Genomic DNA, 16880 nt, shown 5'->3' on the forward strand with positions numbered 1-16880 from the left:
CTTCTCTGACTTGCGACTGCCTTCCTCCTGCTTCGGTAACAAATCCGGGAGTTGGATGAATTCATGCTGTATTTATTTTACCCTGGGTGGCCTCCTCCTCCGATACAGAGCCAGCAAATGTTGCCATTCTTAATAATGACTGGTTCGGGGGATTCTCTGGGTGGTAATACTGCACTGCACTGGTAGCTTTAGCACCTTCGTAATGGGAACACAGGCAGGGGAGTGGGAGTGAATCAAGGCTTAAAATGTGCAGCGAGTGAGCTCGCAGCAACTGCTGGCTCCCAGCATGGATTCAGCTCCTGCTGCCTGCGTGCCAGCCAAAGGCAGGCACTGGGAGGACTTCTGGGCTGAGATCTGGGCCTTGGGTTGTTCTTTTTTATTATTTTGTTTTGTTTTGTATAGAGGATTCTCAATTGGAAAACACGAATGTGTAAGGACAGTGGTGAGTTCCAGCAGCAAAGTGCACATCCCTTTTCTATGACCGTTTTGCCCTCGAAAAGGGAGAGCATGGCAGGAGGAGCTCTGAGTGCCAGCTGCCGACCCGGCACCGGTGTCAGCGTTCGGAGAGTTTGGTTCTGAACCGAGGCTTTGCCCTGCAAAACAGAACACGTGCAGCTTTTCATACCAAAACTCTGACTCATTTGGTTTTAGTTTAAGGGCTTTGTTTGGTTAGACCTGAGCAGTGTCTTATCTTTTAAACCCCTGGTTATGCTTTAACTCGAGCAATTACTCAAGCTCTGTTTAATAAAGCTAGCCAAAAGTGTGTGAAATTGAAAACAAGGGGCCACCTTCACGTCCTCTAGACCAGCTACACTGATCCATGCTCTGACTGTTCACCTATAGCTTCGCTTATGGGCAAGGTTACAGTGGCTGCAATATATATTAGTTGTTAAAAGGCTCAATAATTGGAAGTATGGATTTTTAATCCAGGCGAAACACGGCTCGATTTGTCCTGTTTGTGCTGGGGGCAGCGTGCTGCCACATCTCCCGGAGCCGCGTGCCGCCGATCGCTCACAGGAGCGCCGCGATTCTTCTGAAGGCAGCCACGTGCACTTCCTTCGCCCCCGCTTGACGTGAGCTGAGAGGCTGTGCAGCTTTTTAACCGTAGAGACTGAAAACAGACAGTTCTGTCAGGTTTGTGTGTCAGAGCCGGCAGAGGAGGAAGGAAAAGAGCTGTGCATGGGGTTAGCTCCAGTGCAGAGCAAGCTGCTCGCCTGGAGACTGTTCTGTTGTGATGGGGGAAAACACTGTGGGGTTTTCTGTTGTGTTTTTTTTTCCTTTTTTAAATCTTTCTGGTTACACGTCATTGAACTTGAAAACCTCAAGCTCCATCTCTCTCTGTAACTTCAAAACCCTGACACCGAGTTACTGCTTGGCTGGTAGAAGTGATCGTGATAGGAAGTCAACAGAGGAGCTTGTGCAGCTGTGCTGAGCAGGCAGGGAGATGCACGTCTATATTCATGGGCAGGGAGAGGTGGTGTGCAGGTTTTCCTGTACTTAGGCAGTAAACCTTCCTGCGGACAGGCAATCCAGGCAGGAATTACAGAGGGTGAAAGTGGAAGGAGCAGCTGCTTGGTGCTGAAGCAGCCGTGGTACCGGTACGTGCATGGAGATTCTCTGCTTAAAAGAGTGGCTGTGACTGGAAAGCAAGCGGGCCTGATACGTCTGCCTATAGGAGTGATAGGAGCTGGAGCTCCTATCACTGGTTTTATAGGTTAGAGGAGCAAGCACATAAAAAGATAAGATTACATCTAAGTATCGCTGTCTCCCTGCCATCAAGCTGAATGTCCTTCTAGTCAGGAAAGATTAGCTGGGAGGATTCAGTGAGTCAGTTCTTTCACCTCAGGAGACCTGGACGTCCAAATCCTGTTCAGACCTCACAAAAACGACCGTGGTGGTTGCCTGTAGCCTCTCCAGGGGGCTGGGAGCATCATGCCAGCCCCTCCAGGGGGCAAATTGTGGCCTCTGCAAAGGACAGGCTCAGCTTTGGCATGCCAGGTGTTGCTCTGACCGTGCTGGCAAAAACAGGAGTGGTTTTCTGAGGCTGATGTTGCACCAGCATCCCACAAAACCCCAAATTACAGAGGGGGAAAAAAAGGATGTATTTCTAAATTTGTAGCTGAGATAATTACTAGCAACTTGAGTCATACTTAAAAGAGACTAAGTTTATGTCACGCTCCCCAGCTGCTGGATGTTTTCACTCCTCTTTCAGCAATTAGGTTGTTAAAGAACGTAGCTAATAATGGAAAGTCTTGGCGACCTTTGTTCTGAATAGGGCAAGTATGTGGATAGGGTGCCTAAAATGAATGCATGTGTCCAATTTGTCTGGTTTTAAAGGTCTCTGAGAAAGAATGTGTTGCACAAGTGCCCCTCTTGGCTGGATGTGGCGGAGACCGTGCCCGCTGGTATGTGCTTGCTGCCTTTTATGCTGCAATATTAGTAAAAGTAGGATCTGACAGGGCAGAATATGCTGGGCAGAGTTGCCTTGGATGCTGTTGCTTTGTTGTTAGGAGCCGCCATAAATTCCTTCACTTAAATCCTTTTCTGTAAAGAGCATCCATGTGGTGTGGGATGCTCATCAGCTGCGTGTGCTGAGTCTCTGAATTAATAGAGTCACCTCGATGGAGAGGACAGCTTCAGATTGGACCCACGTTCCTTGTTCCTCTCCTATGAGTACTTCATACGTGAGGGATTGGAAATACACACAGGGACTGCAGACTGGAGTAAAAGTTTCAGAAAATGCTGTATATCTTCAGTTTCCATGGCTGCGTTCATGTCAAACGTTGTCGCCTTGCTGTATTTTTAGCGAGTTGCAGTTTGCTGTGGTGTTTCTGTAACGTCTGTTAAACTGTGAATGTTTTTATCCTCTTACAGACATGGCTGGATCCTGCCAAAGAAATAAAAAAACAGGTTCATGGTAAGTAGATCAAATTTATCATGTGGGTGTGTGTGGCTTCTCTCCCTTCCCTGAGTGTGTGTGGTTCTGGGTGCAGTCCTGAGTGCCCAGGGATCGGTGAGAGTTCAAGTCAGGGTGTCTGGCAGTGATCAGCTCAAGTTCAAGCAGTCTGTGCTTCCTTTCCCTTCTTCTTCAGTACTTGGCGATGCTCTAGAATTAAGGAAAAGTGTAATTTCCATGCAAAAACATAGCCAGGGATGTATTTGTCCCGTGCAAATCCACACTGTCCTCACTACCATGCAGCACTGAAATAGGATGGGAAAGCAGATGTCAGTGGGCACCATTTAAAGCCAAAAGGAGCTGGGGAGAGCCTGAGCAAAGCTGCATGCTGGAGCAAGGTTTTGTGGACTCTGAGGCTGTTTCGGAGCCCAAATTGGGGTACTGGAATGATAAACAAAGGGCTCGAGTAGCATCAGGACAAATGCCAGATGCTCTCTGGAGTATTTTAAGTTCTGCTAGCACTGAATCAGTTCAAGACGAGGGCAGTGTCAAAGTTAAATAAACTCTAGAGGCTTTTGTTTTGTTTCAGGAACAAGCCTAAGGTCTGATAGCCTCACAAGTAAAGCTCTGCTCTCTGTACGCGTGGTGGGGGCGCAGGACGAGGCGTGTCAGCACTGCCTGGGGGGGAAATGCTGCAGGGCCGTGGAGTAGGAAAAGCTCCTGCTTTTATCAGCTTCTCTTTGAGTCAATAACAGGATGTGTGTAAAGGGCATGAGCTGCTCCTGCCTTGCAGTGCAGTGCAGGTAAAATTCAGCAAATATGGGTAACAAACAACCTGCTGTACGATCCGTCCCTCTGAGGTGCTTTAAATGGCACCTTATGGGAGTTTGCTTGAAGAAGCCGTGTTGGTGTACATGCACAGGGAGCCAGTCTCTGTGTCCCCCTTGAATTGCACAGGAAAACTCTGCTGCCTGAGCTGTCTTCTTGAAATAACTTGTGTTGAACTCTGTGTAACGAAAGCAAGGTGCCCTGTGTTCAATGCCGTTTGTGGTGTTGCCTAAGAAGTAGATCCATGAATCGTGTGGTTGCAATTTTGATCAATCTCCTAGCAAGTTAACAGCAAGGGTATTTTGTCTTCTGAAATAAATATTTTGAGCTACATTGCTAAAGGGCACAGCAGGGGAGAGCTGCGACTGAAAATTAGTTCTGGAGTTTAACGGGTCTGCCAGGATGATTTCTGTGGCTAAACGTGATTACTCTTTTCGGGGAAGAGAGGGAGCCTTGGCTTGAACTCTTCAAAAAGAGTTAAGGATTAACTCTCAAGAAAGATAAAAAAAATTGGTAGCTTTACTGTCCTGCTTAAAAGAGCAGGCAGGGGGCATTTCCACCACAGGCAAGCAGTTCTCAGTCAGCCATTCCTACACCAGCATGCGATTTACATGCACACTATTAAATATCAGTCCCAAAGCTGCACTTGTGTGGTTGCTGGGAGGGGTGATGGAGAGCTGCATTTTAGGTATGCGTGGCCGTGTACACAAGTAAGTCGTGCAGTGTGTTATTTAGCTAGACAGAGGCTAACCATACCACAAATAATGTCTATTGTAGATATAATTAAGGGAGCCCTCGCTCCATTTAACGTGTGCAGCATTGCAGTACGAGGCTTGCAGCAAGCTTTATTGGAGTATTTAGGTCTCGAGTTGTCAAGCTCTTCCTGTCGCAGCGCTCACTGTTTCATCCAGAGACTGGTGCTTGCATGGTGCTGAGGTTCAGCTGTGGTCCAACCACACGACCACAGCGCATTAGGCTGTTGAGTGGATTAGCACATCTGTTCCTTATGAGAAATTTGAAAATTGGGTCAAGTGATAAAATACCAATTCATTAACCTATGGCACGTGTCCGACCTCTCTGCGTGAATCTTTTCTTTTAATCAGTGAAAAAATATTTGAGTAAGTTAGCCTCTTAGCAATAGATTTATTTCTTTTTCCACAAGTTGTGACATCTTTCACGTGTACTTGTCTGCCCTGCTTTGTTTGTTCGTGCGTGTTTCCTAGCTCTTGTAAATGAAATCATGTCTTACACCGCCTGCTTATGCAGCAGCAAGCTGTGTGAGTGAGCAGCATTTAAAATCAGTATTAGCATCTGAGAGCTGGATATTGTGAAGCTGTTCTGATGGGCTTGTTTTTCTCCAACTTTTCTTTGTAATTTCAGGAGGCCCCTGGGATTTCACCTTCAATGTCAAGTTTTATCCACCAGATCCCGCACAACTGACAGAGGATATAACGAGGTGAGTTCCCTGCTAATTGTGCTACCAGACAGTGAGCTTACTGAGCAAAGTTGTGATCACTTTTGGGAAACCACAGCAACTGGAAGATTGAGTAGAAATTGTTAATACTGAAGCATTTTTCCACCCTTCAATAGGATGATCAATGTCTTGAGGAACTGTTTGGAGGGGTTATTGTTGTTTGGTTTTAGTGGTTGTGTGTGTGGGGATGCTCCTTCTCTTCACTGAAGTCCACCTGCATAAAGCAGTGTCATTGATAATCCTGGCATGTGTATATTTGAATACAAAAGTACGCTTCTGTTTTAAAATAATTTCTTCTGATAGTAAGTGTCCTCTGCTTCTTTTCCAGAGTGGAGGTGACCTTAGGTCCTTCTGTCCTCCATGCTCTTGACTGTGTTGAATGTTGCTCCATAATTAAAAATACATGTTAGAGACAAACATCATGCTTCATACATCAGCAGTATAAAAAAGATGATGTTCAGTGCTTGGGAACAAGTTTCTTAAGGTCACTATGTTCTCTATAAATAGCTTTTTTCATTTTTATTCCCCAAAGGTATTACTTGTGTCTTCAGCTTCGACAAGACATCGTTACGGGGCGGCTGCCTTGTTCCTTTGCGACTTTGGCTCTGCTGGGCTCGTACACAGTGCAGTCCGAATTGGGAGACTATGACCCTGATCTACACAGCGCAGATTATATCAGTGAATTTAAATTGGCCCCAAACCAGACTAAAGAGCTTGAAGAGAAGGTTATGGAACTTCATAAAACATACAGGTGAGGTACAATGGCTGGAGAATTCGTTTGTGCATGGCAGCATGAAGGCAGCAAGTGGAATAATGGGGCTTTCTTGTATTTTTCCCACCTCTGCTGTATGGGTTTGGTTTCATGCTGCACCAGTTTTTATGGCAGCAGCTTTAGCAGTAAGGTGTGAATTTTCAGCTACTGAGAAAATCAGCTAATCTGAAAAGATTTCATAGTTTAGAGTTATAACAGAATCCTTCCAGTATATAGAATTCTTTCTTCCTGCTTGAAGAAAAAACCACACTTTTAGTTTAGTTTTGTTTTTTAACAGCTGTTCCATGTGGGAGCTCCTTCTCAACAGTATCCATGAAAATGGGTTTTACTTCATGTGAAAATTCAAGTTTGTTTCTTTTAACCTTGTTCTTTGTCTTTTCATACTTTTGCTCTTAGATTTATGTAATTTTTGGATTGTAATTTGGTTGGAACAGATCCTGTCTCTTTGTGTAGCCTGCAGCATGTTTGGGGTTTTCTGCTCCTCATTAAGTAGCGTGTTATAATGTGGAAATATTCCAGATAATGCTCGAGGTATGAAGCTGCAGTCACGCTGTCCTCCTCATGTTTCTGAGTGCGGCAGTGACCTGGGCAGATGTGTCTTGGCCTGGTGAGGTTAGAAGGCTCCTGGGAGTCCTTCTGATATGAGATTTGAGAGTCATAAAAGCAGAACCTCTTCCTCATCTTATTTTGAGCTTGTTTTTCTAGATGCTCTCAAGTGCTCTGATTGCAGAAGCTCCGCAGAGCTTAGTGACATGGGGAGCATCCGTGGCCTGCCAGCAGCTTCTGCACAATTCACAGTTCACAGTTCAGATCAGTCCATCTGGGCTTTGGGGGAAAAAGCCCATAAAACTGTTCCCAGATACTGAGGCCTTGTGGAGCCCCTTGACCTGCAGAAAGCTGCTGGTTGTGACACTAATAACGAGAGCAGAGCAGAGCAGAGACCTTCTCGCAGGCACATGGAAGCTAATAACCTAAGTGCAGCACTAGAGGGTGGACAGAGGCCCTGGCTGTTACCAAAGCTACAATTAACACCTCACTCAACCCCGCAAATCGATACTCTAAATTGATTCCCCTCCATTTGCACCGAGAGGAGAGGAAATGAGGGAAAATAAGTACTGGGCCACTGACAGGCTTCATGACTTGAAGTCAAAGGCCGTCAGCTGTCCTGGAAGTGGCAGATCGCATTGCTGAATTATTCATGGCTGCATTACAAGGCTGCTTCACAGTATGGGATGTAGATTTATTTAATGAACTTGTGTGTGCAGGAGGAAGGTTATAATCTGTCCCCACTTCATTTCTCGTCCATATTCTAACGTTAAACTGTCAGAGGGTTTCCACTGGAAAACCTACCTGCTGAGCTATGCTCTGTCTCTTGCTGCTTTATTTGCAAAGCACAAAGCGTGTGCTGGAGATGGTCACTGCTCCCAGGTCCTGCACAGGGCACTGTCCTCACTGTGCTCATTGTCCAGCACCACTAAATACCTCTATTTGCATTGCCCACGAGATGTATGGGGGTGTTCAGTAAGAAAGACATCAAAGCCGCGAACAAAATGAAATGTATGCAACTGAATACTCCCCCAGCAGAGCTGTTGGAGGCACCTTGCACAACAGAAACTTATTAACAAGGGCGCTTCAATAACACCGATAATAGCCTCCATTATCAGGATGTTTCTCTTAAGGGAAGTTCTGATGTGTTGCCTCTCCTGCAGACAGGGTACCATCTGTTCCCAGAAAACGGCTCATTCATCTAGTCTGCCCCAGCAGGAATCTCTGCTAAGTGATTTCAGCTGTCCTTGCCTTTCCTTTGGAGAACAATAGCTGGGTTTGGGAAGGTCCCAAGGCGGTACTTCTAGGTGCACACTACGTGTCACCCCTTGCCTTCAGCTTAATTGGTGTTTCTTCCACAGCATCAGGTTTTGTACCCTGCACTTCCTTGCCACAGAGCTTGCTTTCAAGGCTGGTGTCTGTAGTGCTCCGTGGAAATACGGTGCATGTATTCATGAGGATGTCTCAAAGCACAAATTTGTGCATTCTGAGTAACTTAATAATTAATCATCTGGGCACAGATTTGTTTGTGTTCAAAGCAAAAGATCTAACAAGTAAATGGTTCTGTGAAGTCTGATGCGTCCCCTCTTAACTCTCCATGTATGAGAATACCAAGCCCTTCCTCTCTTTCCCCAGATCCATGACTCCAGCCCAAGCAGATCTGGAATTTCTTGAGAATGCAAAAAAGCTGTCCATGTACGGAGTTGACCTTCACCAAGCCAAGGTGAGAATGAGTGTGTGTGCACCAACTGTAGATGTTGTAAATTGACCGTTCTTCCCTTGGTAGGAGCAAGTTTACCCATTTCAGGAAGCCCCCTTTGAAGGATATAGGAATTAAGCTGGCTACTGTTACAAAAGCATAGACACGGAAAAGAAATGCTCCAGCATTGTTGCAAGCATTGTAAGAGAAGTGATTCTTCCTGATTGCTCATTATTTAAATATTATAGGAAGCTTTACAAAGCTGCTGATGTACACGGCTCCTTGCTCTGAGGAGCCTGCAAGGTGAGCCACTCCCTGTGAGGTGAGGCACTGCTCTCAGGGACATGCAGGGTAGGCTCCAGGCACAGCCCCTTGAGCAAACAGCATCACAGAAGGGAGGAGACTGCAAGAAATGTGAAGGAAAAGCAAGTCTGGCCCTGGCTGCATAAGGAGCTGAAAATGGGAGTCTGGGAGATGGGGGGATGAATTAAGAGCTTCATGGAAAGACAAAATAATTTGAAGTAATTTGGAGGACAAACATTTACCTGAAACTTGTAACCCTGACACTGGTCTCCACTTAAATCTTCCTTTTCTTTCTCAGGACTTGGAAGGAGTGGATATCACTCTGGGAGTCTGTTCCAGTGGCCTTCTTGTTTACAAAGATAAGCTGAGAATCAACCGCTTTCCTTGGCCCAAAGTCCTGAAGATTTCCTACAAACGCAGCAGCTTCTTTATTAAGATTCGGCCAGGGGAGGTACGTTGTGACTTCCTTGGATTGTTTTGTTCAACTACCTTCTGATTATCACCAACTAAACAAACTGGAAGGTAGCAAGCTTTCTGCTGAGTGGGCATTTTACACTCTCCTGTGTTTCTGTTCTTGACTTGGTGGCAAGTTCTGCTCTTCAAGTAGAGCGCAACTTTGCTGAAGTGCTAAAAGAAACGGTGGAAGCTTTAAGGTGTCATCCAGCACCACCTCCTGGCACAGCGTGGTATTCCCACATCCAGGCTGAAAGCAGTTCCCAGCTGAAAGTGATAGAGGACTTCCTCGTTTTTTGGAAACATGGCAATTCAAAGGCTTTTTGTCTTGCTTTCACTTAAAACAACAACAACAAGGAAGCAAATACACATCCAGCGCAGTGCTCTTGGGCAAGAGCTGCAGGCAGGGCAGATCAATGGGCTGAGGACTGGGCTTCTTGCCACATTTACTTCTTGCTAAACCTAAATAACTTGTGTTTCCTGCAGCAAGAACAGTATGAAAGTACAATTGGATTCAAGTTACCGAGTTACCGGGCAGCAAAGAAGCTGTGGAAAGTTTGTGTTGAGCATCACACGTTTTTCAGGTGAGTTTTCTAAGCCACAGGCTTGTCTTTGTCAGTGTCGACTAAGTAATGCAGTAGGTGAAAGCGGAAAATGAACACTCATTCAGTGTTCCTTAGGGTTCAGCAACAACTAGAGTGAAATAATTGCAGGGAAGTTGTTTGTTGCAGTAAATTTCTAGGCAGCTTCTATGTGAGGTCTTCTGTTTTATGTAGAGGTGGTGATTATTGTTGGTACATGTTGTTTCGTTAATTGAGCATATGCAGAGACTGCTTTAAAATTAAAATAATACAAATGTCTTTTAATTTCCCTTGACGTGCTGCTTCCTAGATGTGGAGGCATGCTTTTAAAACGTGCGTGTGTGGTTTTCAGGCTGACTTCCACCGAGGCCATCCCCAAGAGCAGGTTCCTGGCGCTGGGCTCCAAGTTCCGCTACAGCGGCCGGACGCAGGCGCAGACCAGGCAGGCGAGTGCCATGATCGACAGACCCGCGCCCCAGTTTGAGAGGACAGCGAGCAAGCGGGCCTCCAGGAGCCTCGACGGAGGTTGGTGCCTGGCGCTTCGTCGCTTTCCAGCAGCGTCCTGGCTGGATCCAGCACGATGCTGTTCACTTGCTGTGTGTCTGACTCTTGCTTTGATGAGAGGTGAAAGGTGATTTAGTGGATTTAGAGTTTTGACTACTTTGAAAATTTTTAAGTACTACTTAAATACTACTAGATTGCATTCTTTATTTAAAAAAGAAAACAAAATTATAACTTCTCACTTTAATACCTGGATATAAAAGATAAACTTCTCACTTTAATACCTGGATATAAAAGATAAACCAAATAGTACCACCAAGAAGTGGCTGACAAAAATGGTGCATGGATGTAGGTGGGTGTTGAAGGTTTATTGCAAAGTTCTGGTATTTCCTCGTTCAACCTCAGCATGTTTTCGTCTTAGCAAATCAGGAATTAACCTCTACCAGGATGTTTGTTTAATGTAGCTTCTTAAATTACATTGTTTTCCTCAAGGGGGAGAGTTTTGCCACTCCTGTTTGAAACTTTGTTGGTGTCTGTTAAAGGGATGCTAATATTGGAGCTGGTGGCACATCGATTAGGTGTGCTCTTCCCTGACATTTCTAAACGGTAGCAGCAGACTGGAGGAGGTGAGGTGTGAAAGGGGGAGTGCGTGAGTTGGTTGCCCGTGAGCTGGGTCGTGGGGTGCTTGTAAAATCAGGGCCCGGGGCTGCAATCCCGTGCCTGAATGTCAGAGCATGGAAAGAGCAGCCTGTGAATGTAACGCTTCTGTCCGGGTTGAAGTCTGCAGCCTTTCTCCATCTGCTGTGTGGGCAGTTGTTAACATGTGCGCCATTTCTTCAGCTAAACGTGCGACTCAAAAAGTTGAGTTCAGAGCCGTAGAGGAAGAGAAGCAGGAGGAGGTGGTGGTGGTTGAGGTTCCCGAACCAAAACCCGCGGATCAGTTCCGAGAGAAGCCAGGTATAGCGGTGGTGGCTACAACTCTCCGCAGCGCCTTTCCTATCCTTTCCCCACTGAGACGCCTTTACATGCTTGTTCCTGACAACTCTGAAAAGTTTCACCAAACCTGGCGGCTTTCTTTTTCGTTTCTTTGCAAGAAGAGTTTCGCAGCCAGAGGATGGGCAGCTCTGGGAGACTTGTTAAATTTCTGCCTTGCACCTGGCTAGACAGCAATTTGGGGAGGTGGGGGAATGTTTAGGATGTACTGGCACTTAAGACCTGTCTCCTTAATAAATTTTGGTGGTTCTATAAATGTGGATTAGAAAACTTCAAATTTCTTTACCTGTGATCCTGAAACTTCTTGTAAAGCTTCTGAAAGACTTCATCCCTGGAACTGCTTGCAATTTTTAAGCCTATTTTGGTTTCTGTTGGTGGTTTTGAGAAATGCCTTCCATTTTGCTACATGGAGCCTAGATTTCTCTTAAGATAGGTATTATTAATAAATATTAATGCCCTCTAAACAGAGGTGTGTAGGTACAACAGGATATTTGAATATTAATGAGTGTATCAGCAGTCGTGGTGTCAAATATTTACTTTCTTCCTCACTTAAATAGGGAATGCCTGTGGTGTGTTAGGACTGGAGATAATTCATATGCAAATGCATTGTGTGTTTTTCTGCTTCCCTTCTTCTACCTTGAAGGTTTTACAGTGTGCTTGTGACATTGCTGCTTTTCTGGTCTGAAATCTAGATCAAGGTTTCCTTGAGTGACGTGACTGACTCCTCTACCTCTGTCTCCCTCTCTATTCCTACTAGTCAGCATAGCCTGGCAGTGAAAGCCTGTTCGTGTAAAAGCAGAAGATGGAAAGTTAGGATTTAAGACCCCAGGACAGATGGCTGCATGTCCTTAATTTTCAGATTTGAGAGCTGGGAGCGAGTGAGGTGCTCGAGACCAGTTTTCCTGTCCCCCCCATAGCTCAGCTCTGTCCCTGCCTAGGAAAGAAGCTCGCAAAGCTTGTTCACGTTGCTTTTAACTCTCACCTAATCCACTGCTGGGACTGGCAGTGCTAGAAGGACTGACAGACAGTTGCACTGTGGAGAATTATTACTAATCAACCTGGTATAGAAACTTGTTGCTGTTCTCAGACACTGCCTGGGCGAGGAATCTCCGCTCCCTGTCTCCTGCTGTGTGTCCGTGCCGGTCTCCAGACGCTTCACTAATGCATGCAAAACTCTTTCTAGCCAAGCACACGCTTGAAAATTTTGAAATGAAACCCATTGCAGAGGAGGAAGAGGAGGAGGAGGAGAAGGTAGAGGTGGCTCAGGTTCCCGTTGCCAAGCCAAAGCCGCCAGAACCGTTGCAGAAGCGGTCAGGTACAGCCGCAGCAGCGCGGTGTCGGCTGCCCGTGCTGCATCCTGCGGGGTTGAAGTGGTTGAAGTGCTGTAGGACAGAGGCTGTGCTGTTTGCAGTGGTGTTAACGCCAGTAAAATCGCAGCCTGGCTTTGCAGGTGTGCTGGGCCCTGCTGCTGTAACCCTGGAGTGTTTCCTACCAGGGTTTGCCTCTGCGTGAAACGCGAGTGGAGTGTCGTGCGGTGGCTTGGCTGTGTGCTGGAATTAACGGCAGCTTAACGTGTGGTGGCCTTCTAACGCTCCTGGGTTGCTGTCCCTAAAAATCAGGCTGTGGGGGTCACTTCCACGCCGCTCCTCCCCAGCTGGGTTTTCTTTCAGCAGCTTCGCAGCTACACCCCTGTCATAACTCAAAGCAAGGTCAGTTGTTACAGAAAGAGGAGACTGAAGGTGTGGAGGGGGTAACCGTGAACTTCACCTGGTTTTGTGGACATTATGGCAAACACTGAACCACTCCCTGCACTTGGTACCTCTTGCAGCAGAGCACACAGCAGCGACTGTGTTAGCCCCGAACCTGAGCACGTCTGAATCTCCTACTGCAGCCACCCCTTCTTCTGATTCACCTCCTTCACGCTTTTTCTTCCTCTTGATACTTTTCTTCCCATTTTCTTGACCATGATGTTAAAGATCGATATTTTAAGTTGTGTACTTCGGAGTAGTGCATTGTACTGTGTTTAAATCCAGAGCAGCATATCAGAAGAGCTAGAGGTAGGTAACCAATTAAACCTAACTAGAGTAATGCAGTTCTGGCCAGAACACAGCTCATTGTTGAATGGCAAAGGAAAAGCTGGGTGCTTTTTACCATTTTTGCCATGTCTCGATGCTCTGAAGCACTGTGAAAGAAGCACAAGTCCCTAAATAGAGGTGGCCTTGCAGATTTACTGGTAGCTTTGTTTCCCTTTCTGTATGGTCTTCAAGGTGCCATTTTAACACACACACAACATTTTTAGCCAAACATGTTCTTGGCAATGTTGAGATAAGCCCAGTTGAAGAAGAGGAAGAAAAATTGGTGGTGATGGGAGAATTAGAGCAGGTCCTGCAGGAGCCGGGTACCACCACGACGGCTGTTCCCACAGCATGGTTCGTGTGTCATCTTCTAAGCCTGACCGGCTGCCATCTCGCAGCCCCTGTGTATGACCTGTCCGGCAGCTGTCACCGCTTCTGGGGCATAAATAACACCAAGGTGTTGGGCTGTTTGCCTTTGTGAAGGGATAACAAAATACCTGGTGCACGGAAATGAGCTGCTGTGCTGAAGAATGGCAGAGAGGATGCAGGGAGTGGTGGTGTCTTGGGCTTCTAGTGTGGATTGCAGGAAGACCTGGTGTCCAGGAGTTTGTTTTAAAAGTGGAATTTTGGTCTGATTTACAATTATGATTTCTTTTTTAATGCCCAATTTTCTGGTGTCGTTGGCTAGCTGGATGGACACTTGTAACCTAGTATTGGCTGTGGTAGTTCACACAGTGTGCCTTTTCCTTTATAAACTATGACTCTGTAAATATGACTAGGTATATTTTTAGTGGAATGGCCCAAAAAGCAGCATCAGGAGAGCCAAATACTTTATCGTGTCTATAGATAAGCAGTGTGAATTACTTGCGGGCTGGCTTTCTTGCCTAGGATTAGCTTGAATATTGCTGGAAGTGTCAGCTCTCAGGGATCAGGAGCGTGTCTGGGAAGTCAGAACTCACGGAAGGAAGGAGGCAGTTGATTTTGTGCATACCTAGTGCTCTTGTTTAAGACAGTCATCTTCTTGAAAGATGATTTCTTTGAAGCATGTTGTTAATTTCTGCATTTTCACCGATTTGGAGATAATGGATATCTTCTCAGGATGGTGTCTTGTGCTGCAGCAGGAGTTACCCATCTCAGACCACAGCGTGAGTCTGCTTTGAAGGCCACCTGGACGTTGCTGTAAAGTTTTATGGAGAAATGCTTGTAGTGTTCGTTGTAGTAGTTTCTTCTTTGGATTGCTGAAAAGTTTGGGGAAATGGGACAAAAAACAGTGTTGCTCTTCTAGAAACCATCCGTTTCTGGTTGAGGACATCCAAAGGAGGTCAGGAATTCACCACAGCTCTTAAGTGTTTCTATTTTGAAGGTTGCATCGTAATGGACTTCTGTTCCGATTGTGTCTGAAAGACCTGGGAATCAATGGCACAACGTCAAAAATAGATTAGCCTTTCTGGCGTGGCTTCTCTGCAGAGTGCAAGCTTGCTTTTTGTAAACCATCTCGTGTGGGGTTTTATTTTATTTTATTTCAACCATAAGGAAAATAATCTCAACTTTCCCATACTAAACGCACAAGCTGCTTTGCTCAACATCTTCTTTCTTTTTCCCCCCTTTTCCCCTTTCTCCCTCTTCCCTTCCTCTTGAAACTACGGCACTGTAATTTGGGAAGACTTTGCCTGGAGCTTTGCCCACTCTGAACCTTGTTGCTGTCTCTCTCCCCCCCTCAGCAGTGGCAGTGATAACACCCGAGAGGAGCCCCCGGCCCACCTCCGCCCCAGCCATTGCCCAGAGCCACCTCGCTGAAGCTGTTCCAGCTAAGCCTGATGCGAAGGAAGCCATCGCTGTGTCCAAAGCAGAAAAGGAAGCAGTGAAAGCTGAGACCAAGCGTGAGGAGATCCCACCAGAGAGAGCCAAGGCAGAGCCAGCTGATGCATCCAAGGTATGGCAGTCTGGGCTCTCTTTGGGAGAGGCTGGTGCCAGGCTGGAGCCGCAGCTCAAAACCAGCCCGAGCAGCAGCTCTGGGCACCTTCCCTTCCTCTGTGATGAGAAAGGGGATTCCTCACCCAGGCAGTGGATGGGAGGGAGGTACAGGGACGTGGGGCCGAGGGAATTCCCAGCCCTGCCCCTCAGGATACAAAGAGAAGGATGTCCACGTGAAGGCAGGGTGGTTCTGCTTTTGGTAGTTCCAGCCTAAACCCATCTTGCTGATACATCAGTTAAAAAATGGGCAAGAATTGCACACATTGATATTTGAGTTCATGGTACTTGAATTTTGGGGCTCACCCTTTGCTAAGCTGTCTGCTGTTTGCTGGTATGACAGCAGGAGGGATTCCAGTGAAAGCACTGACACAGACCAGGTCCGCAGCCAAGCATCTAAACATTTAATTTTTTTAAATTAATATGCTTTTCCCTGGATGTTTCTGAAAACTAGGCAGAAACTTCCATTGCTAACAGTGCTGTTCAGACCTTGAAGGGGAGTTATTTAAATGAATTTTTTTAAAGAATGCTCACGCTTTCCACAGACCTCTGCTGGTGTTGATATGATACTGATACTGTGTATTGGTATTAAGTCAAAATGATGTATAAAAAAATTGTTCATATTACAGTGTCCTTAATATTCTGCAAATGTTATTGACTGGAAGCTTTCAGTGTTGCAGCCGAGGTGCATGCCTTGAGTTACAATTTCCACATTACCCTGAAGTTCAGTTGTTCTCTGCATTACTGGAGCCACATTTTTCCTGTGACATGTTCTGCATATGGTCTTGTATGCATAAAAGCCATTAGATGTATGGTCTTGTGTGCCATACTCCCTGGGAGATCGCTGTCAGTTAGGGCTGGGAAGTGGAGGTGAAGAAAGGACAGCTGCTTTAAAAAATTTCTTGGCCTGCATGGCCAGTTATTTCTAAATAAAAATGCTAAAGGAGATCTTCAGGACATTGCTTTGAGTATCCCTGTTCCTGCACGGCTGCTGACCCTCCCTATCATTAAACTGAGAATAAGTATGTTTTATTCATCCTGTTTCCCTTATTACAGGTTTGTGGGTTTCTTTTTTCTTAAATGCTTAAATTGTGTGTTGTTTTTTTTTCCTTTAAATGTAGATGGGGGGGGGGAAATTGTGGATTTGAACGTGCCAAATTTACCCTGTTTCTCAAATGTAGCCGTATCACTTCTTTTAACACCCCCCGATGCTTTCACCTTCAGAGTATTTGGCAATCCAGTTTCCCTAAAACACATTCCTTAAAATGTTAAGACAATCTGGGCTCTCTACTCACGGTCAGTAAAGAACTAAATTTGTGCTACTGGGTTCATTTTAAAGATAGGTCTCTTCTTACTGACCGTATGACCGTATCACAGTATCCGTGCGTAACATCTCATTTGCTGGTTTTGAGAAGTTCTGCGTTGGTCTGAACAAGTTGCTTTTGGTACCGGTCTCCCTGGGAGATCCAGCTGCAAATGAGGTTTTAAAACATCGACTGACAAACCTAATGCAAGTGGGAAGCCAGCCTTCAGGAGCACTAGAGAGCACTAGCTGCAAATGCAAATACTTCTCAAGCTGAAAGAATTGTTTCGACTGTGCTGTTGAACTAACAGACTGACGGAGAGCTGCGGTGTTATTAACTCCTTCTGGCAGGCTGCATGTTGGTTTTTGCATGTTCACCCAGCATCTCAAAACCAACCTGATGCAGCTGTGTTTTGAAACTAAATTGTCTCTTGAAAAAAAAAAAAAGTCTACTAACAAGAAATGTTTTTACCAATTTATTTCTT

At 45.8% G+C, this 16880-nt stretch overlaps 1 protein-coding gene across 21 annotated transcripts in view; it reads left to right on the forward strand.

Annotated features, from left to right (window-relative positions):
* The window catches only part of EPB41 (erythrocyte membrane protein band 4.1), an 86322-nt gene that overhangs the window by 41377 nt on the left and 28065 nt on the right, over positions 1–16880 (forward strand). For 16 of the 21 annotated variants that reach the window (XM_084300766.1, XM_084300761.1, XM_084300772.1 and 13 more), the window contains exons 5-14: positions 2875–2917; positions 5105–5180; positions 5731–5949; positions 8152–8239; positions 8817–8969; positions 9458–9555; positions 9905–10077; positions 10894–11010; positions 12230–12361; positions 14843–15054. In XM_084300766.1, coding sequence (XP_084156892.1) covers positions 2875–2917; positions 5105–5180; positions 5731–5949; positions 8152–8239; positions 8817–8969; positions 9458–9555; positions 9905–10077; positions 10894–11010; positions 12230–12361; positions 14843–15054 — 1311 coding nt within the window. The remainder of the gene's footprint in view (positions 1–2874; positions 2918–5104; positions 5181–5730; positions 5950–8151; positions 8240–8816; positions 8970–9457; positions 9556–9904; positions 10078–10893; positions 11011–12229; positions 12362–14842; positions 15055–16880) is intronic. The other 5 variants (XM_084300779.1, XM_084300774.1, XM_084300780.1 and 2 more) reach the window with 2 other exon arrangements.

This window comes from Netta rufina (assembly GCF_964035555.1).
Source record: "Netta rufina genome assembly, chromosome: 23".
Classification (NCBI taxonomy): Eukaryota; Metazoa; Chordata; class Aves; order Anseriformes; family Anatidae; genus Netta; species Netta rufina.